At 45.1% G+C, this 6,233-nt stretch overlaps 1 protein-coding gene across 1 annotated transcript in view; it reads left to right on the top strand.

The window, feature by feature from the left end:
* The first annotated feature begins 1,992 nt into the window (after positions 1 to 1,992).
* LOC129861294 (copine-5-like) overlaps positions 1,993 to 6,233 on the top strand; it is a 207,616-nt gene continuing 203,375 nt past the window's right edge. Inside the window, exon 1 of the mRNA XM_055932583.1 lies at positions 1,993 to 2,605. Within this exon, the coding sequence (XP_055788558.1) occupies positions 2,496 to 2,605 (110 nt within the window). The 5' untranslated portion in view covers positions 1,993 to 2,495. The remainder of the gene's footprint in view (positions 2,606 to 6,233) is intronic.

Raw genomic sequence — 6,233 nt, 5'->3', positions numbered from 1 at the left:
ATTTACAACTGCGACCTGGCCAAGATAAAGCAAAGTAGTGCGACAAAAACAACAACACAGAGTTACACATCGGATAAACAAACATACAGTCAATAACACAATAGAAATATCTATATACAGTGTGTGCAAATGTAGTAAGATTAGGGAGTTAAGGCAATAAATAGGCCATAGCTGCGAAATAATTACAATTTAGCATTAACACTGGAGTGATAGATGTGCAGATGATGATGTGCAAGAAGAGATACTGGGGTGCAAAAGCGAAAGAAAATAACAATATGGGGATGAGGTAGTTGGGTGGGCAATTTACAGATGGGTTGTGTACAGGTGAAGTGATCGGTAAACTGCTCTGACAGCTGAGGCTTAAAGTTAGTGAGGGAGATATGAGTCTCCAGCTTCAGTGACTTTTGAAATTCATTCCAGTCATTGGCATCAGAGAACTGGAAGGAATGGCAGCCAAAGGAGGTGTTGGCTTTGGGGATGACCAGTGAAATATACCAGCTGGAGCGCATGCTACGGGTGGGTATTGCTATGGTGACCAGTGAGCTCAGATAAGGCGGGGCTTTACCTAGCAAAGACTTATAGATGACCTGGAGCCAGTGGGTTTGGCGACGGATATATAGCGAGGGCCAGCCAACGAGATCATACAGGTCGCAGTGGGGGGTAGTATATGGGGCTTTAATGACAAAACAGATGGCACTGTGATAGACTACATCCAATTTGCTGAGTAGAGTGTTGGAGGCTATTTTGTAGATGACATCGCCAAAGTCAAGGATCAGTAGGATATTCAGTTTTACGAGGGTAGGTTTGGCAGCATGAGTGAAGGAGGCTTTGTTGTGAAATAGGAAGCCAATTCTAGATTTATTTTTGGATTGGAGATTACAGTCTAACCAGACACCTAGGTATTTGTAGTTGTCCACATATTCAAAGTCAGAACCGTCCAGTGTAGTGATGCTAGTCGGGCGGGCGGGTGCGAGCAGCGATCGGTTGAAGAGCATGCATTTAGTTTTACTTGCATTCAAGAGCAGTTGGAGGCCACAGAAGGAGAGTTGTGTGGCATTCAAGCTCGTTTGGAGGTTAGTTAGCACAGTGTCCAAAGAAGGGCCAGATGTTTACAGAATGGTGTCGTCTGCGTAGAGGTGAATTAGAGAATCACCAGCAGCAAGAGCGACATCATTGATGTATACAGAGAAAAGAGTCGGCCCGAGAATTGAACACTGTGGCACCCCCATAGAGACTGCTATAGGTCCGGACAACAGGCCCTCCGATTTGACACCCTGAACTCTATCTGAGAAGTAGTTGGTGAACCAGGTGAGGCAGTCATTTGAGAAACCAAGGCTATTGAGTCTGCCGATAAGAATGTGGTGATTGACAGAGTCAAAAGCCCTTGCCAGGTCGATGAAGACGGCTGCACAGTACCGTCTTTTATCGATGGCGGTTATGATATCGTTTAGGACCTCAAGCGTGGCTGAGGTGCACCCATGACAAGCTCGGAAACCAGATTGCATAACGAGAAGAAATGGTCGGTGATCTGTTTGTTAACTTGGCTTTCGAAGACTTTAGAAAGGCAGGGCAGGATTGATTTAACATTGATTAAAAATAGGCTATGTATCTTGTAGAAAATATGCACAGCACGTTCAATAGTGCATTCAATCACTATTCAGCGTCAATATGTTAATCTTAGCATTAGCCAAGTCGGACTTGGACTAATTGACTTATGTTGATTGTAAATCTCTTTATTATATTTAGGGAAGAAGATAATATGTTTGTGCACTTCCGTTTAAAAGTCTTGGGTAGAAAAGTAGGCCATCGCTATAAAAAGTTACTTTAAGTCTACACAGTTTAAAATACTAATATCACTTTTAAGATGGGGTAATTATTAATGGGCTAATCCATTAATTTGTGTCCGATGGTTAGCTGTTGATGTTAATAGCCACGAGAAATCATTTGGAGGATATAATGATCCGCACTGTGTGGCAGTCAGTCAGTCTACCAGTCATTCAGGTAGTTTGTCAGTCAGCCAGTCGCACTTGCCTTCAGGCAGTAGCCTATGTGAAAGAATGCAGAAAGGGGTGGAGTTGTTCGTTGGGAGATTTTACTTTTTCAAACGCTCGCCAGTAGATATCACCTACTCTGCCTGAAGACAGAGAGAGAAGAGCACACTGTGACTTCGTTTGAACTGCACCATTATAAATCAATCGGCCTGCAATTACTTGGCGTTTCCATTAGATACGACCTTTCTGTATAGTGGTGTATCTCGAATGGAGAGCACTTAACATTTTTGGTTGAACTTCTAATCTCTTGTTCTCCACTGCTCATGGAGTGGAGAACTGACGGTTGGTCCCTGACGGTTGGTCCCTCTGTTCTCAGTGGAAAGCTCGCTGCGGACTCGCGCCTGGCTTAGGACGGCGTGAGAATAGGTGAAACGCTCGAGAGAGAGAGTCTTGCACCCGGTCAGGCTGAGTGAACAGGGGAGTTGTCCCGGGTCTCCCGCGCGCATGGAGGGAGACGTAATGGACAAGCTGGATAGCATGTCTGCGGTGTGTGACTTCGATCCCATTGCGGGGAAAATCCCGGCAACCAAAGTGGAGATCACAGTGTCATGCAGGTAAGCTCACCGAGCCAGCTGATTACTCTGTCTCTCTCACAGACTTTGGAAAGGTCCGTTGCGCTTTGGAAAAATACGGGGCAGGGCACTGCAGTTCAGCGTTCAGAAGAGTTGATAGGCTGTATGTCATTGTAAAGATGCAATTCATTGCCAATTACCCGTTAGATGGGTTATTCAATGAGTGTTGTAACGGTCTGACATTTCGTGAAGAAGCCTCTAGTTTGCTTCTCTGATGCGCGAGGACAGCGGTTGGCAATAGAAACGTGCGTTCTGTGTTGTGGTTAATGTGGAAATTTCATGACTAACTTTGAATCCATTTTCCTAATATTATGTTAAAAGGGTAGGGACTACTTGGGGTGGTTCCCTAAACCCTCGTCCCCAAGCGCTTGCTGCGCAACGTTTCCAGCCTGTGAATAAAACGGTCGCGTGCCACAGTTGATATCGAGTTTGTTGGCGCGGGGGTAGAAGTTCATTTGATCAATGCTTTGGTGCCTGCAGTGAAATTTAGAGGATGAATAGCCTGCACGTAGCCGAGTCTTTTCCCCAACCAGTGACGATCACTGTGCCGCACGACAATGTTGTGGTGTGGATTGGGGTGGGGTTCTTGGAAGGACAATAGAGCCGTCAAGCCGATATAATTTGACCAGGTTCATTGTAAAAAGCATGGGCTACTGTAGCCTAATTCGACTGTTCCTGTATTGGTTTCAGTCGTCCATTTCCATTAAGAGGTCAGGGAAGTGGAAAATAAACAGATGATCAAACAATCAAACAAAGCATGTCTCTTCATGTCTATTCATGTCTCTTCATGTCTCTTCGAGTCCATCTGAAGATGTCACTCAATCTGATACAATGGCTCTACTGCTAATGTGAAGTATGGTGATTGGTGCTACTGGAGCAGTTTGGTACTCTATCTCCCTCATTTCTCTCTCTCATTTCGCTCGCTATCTCCCTTGCTCTCCAACTCCCTCATTTATCTCTCCATCTCCCTTACTCTCTATCTCCCTCCTTTCTCTCTCTCTATATCCCTTGCTCTCTACATCCCTCCTTTCTCTCTCTACCTCCCTCCTTTCTCTCTCTACCTCCCTCCTTTCTCTCTCTATCTCCCTTGCTCTCTATCTCCCTCCATCTCCCTCCTTTCTCTCTCTATCTCGTACGCTCTATCTCCCTCCTTTCTCTCGTTATTTCTCATCCTCTATCTCCCTCCTTCCTTTCTCTCTCTATTGCTCTCTCTCACTCTGAATCTCCCTCCATCCTTTCTCTCTCCCTCCCTTCTCTCCCTCACTCTATCTCCCTCTCCCCCTCCCTCCTTTCTCTCGCTATCCCTCACTCTCTATTTCCCTCCTTTCTCTCTATCTCTCACTCTCTATCTACCTCATTTCTCTCTCTCTCTCTTTTCTCTCTCTATCTCTCTTGCTCTCTATCTCCCTCCCTCTTTTTTTCTCTCTGTCCACACTTTTCTCTCTCTCTCTCTGACAGAGGCCATCACATCCATGTTGTGTTGGCTATTCCTCGTTGTAACTTAAAGGACACATCCTGCAGTTTTCTCAAGGCCGCCAATTAATGTGTTTTTCACAGAGCTATCAGAAATTAATATGATGTCATCAGACCTGAAGGAGGAGAGAGATTGATCAGAGGCTTTGCTTTGATGCTGCTTGTGGTCTGTTCCCTTGGAGGTGCCTACACACACACATACACACACACACACACACACACACACACACACACACACACACACACACACACACACACACACACACACACACACACACACACACACACACACACACACACACACACACACACACACACACACACACTTAGGAATAAATAGGAATAACAACTTTCTATTAACTGGAGGAAATTGATATGGCGGTTTGGTACAACATCAATCATATAACAAAAAAAACTGTAACCAAACATGCCCAACTATCAAGCGCCCTAATTGGTCATTGACGTTTCACCACACACTCCTAAACTGGCAGAATAACTGTCATCCTACATTTTTGAACTCAGAATAAATGCCATCATAAATATCTGAACTGGCAGAATAACTGCCATCATAAATATCTGTCAAGGCTCAGGTGAAGACCCAGATGCAGACAGTTTCGAAGTAACAAAAGTTTATTACAAAAACAGGGGGGCAGGAAAATGACAGATTACGGGGCAGGCAGAGGTCAGTAATCCAGAGCAGAGTCTGAAAGGTACAGACAGGCAGGCAGAGGTCAGTAATCCAGGGTGGTGTGAAAAGGTACAGAACGGCAGGCAGGCTCAGGGTCAGGGCAGGAAGAATGGTCAAAACTAGGAAAACTATAAAACAGGAAAAATAGAAACTAACTGGCAACAGACAAACAGAGAACACAGGTATAAATACACTGGGGATGATGGGCGAGATGGGCGACACCTGGAGGAGGGTAGAGACTAGCACAAAGACAGGTGAAACAGATCAGGGTGTGACAATGTCTGAATAACTGGCATCATAAATATCTGAGCACAGAATAACTGCCATCATAAATATCTGAGCACAGAATAACTGCCATCATAAATATCTGAGCACAGAATAACTGCCATCATAAATATCTGAGCACAGAATAACTGCCATCATAAATATCTGAGCACAGAATAACTGCCATCATAAATATCTGAGCACAGAATAACTGCCATCATAAATATCTGAGCACAGAATAACTGTCATCATAAATATCTGAGCGCAGAATAACTGTCATCATAAATATCTGAGCACAGAATAACTGTCATCATAAATATCTGAGCACAGAATAACTGCCATCATAAATATCTGAAAGTACAAAAACTCAGCACTGTCAACTGCGTTTATTTTCAGCAAACTTAACATGTGTAAATATTTGTATAAACATAACAAGATTCAACAACTGAGACATAAACTGAACAAGTTCCACAAACATGTGACTAACAGAAATGGAATACTGTGTCCCTAACCCTAACCCTAACCCTAACCCAAAATCAAAAGTAACAGTCAGTATCTGGTGTGGCCACCAGCTGCATTAAGTACTGCAGTTCATCTCCTCCTCATGGACTGCACCAGGTTTGCCAGTTCTTGCTGTGAGATGTTACCCACTCTTCCACCAAGGCACCTTCAAGTTCCCAGACATTTCTGAGGGGAATGGCCCTAGCCCTCACCCTCTGATCCATCAGGTCCCAGATGTGCTCAATGGAATTGAGATCCGGGTTCCTCGCTGCCCATGGCAAAACACTGAAATTCCTGTCTTGCAGGAAATCACACACAGAACGAGCAGTATGGCTGGTGGCATTGTCATGCTGGAGGGTCATGTCAGGATGAGCCTGCAGGAAGGATACCACATGAGGGAGGAGGATGTCTTCCCTGTAACGCACAGCGTTGAGATTGCCTGCAATGACAACAAGCTCAGTCCGATGATGCTATGACACACCGCCCCAGACCATGACGGACCCTCCACCTTGTTGCCGGTGATGTCTGGTGAGGACCTGCCTTACAACAGGCCTAAAAGACCTCTGTCCAGCCTCTCTCAGCCTATTGCGGACAGTCTGAGCACTGATGGAGGGATTGTGCGTTCCTGGTGTAACTCAGGCAGTTGTTGTTGCCATCCTGTACCTGTCCCGCAGGTGTGATGTT

This window comes from Salvelinus fontinalis, chromosome 8 (assembly GCF_029448725.1).
Source record: "Salvelinus fontinalis isolate EN_2023a chromosome 8, ASM2944872v1, whole genome shotgun sequence".
Taxonomy (NCBI): domain Eukaryota; kingdom Metazoa; phylum Chordata; class Actinopteri; order Salmoniformes; family Salmonidae; genus Salvelinus; species Salvelinus fontinalis.
Note: the sequence above shows the minus strand (reverse complement) of the source record. Positions and strands in the feature narration are given on the sequence as shown.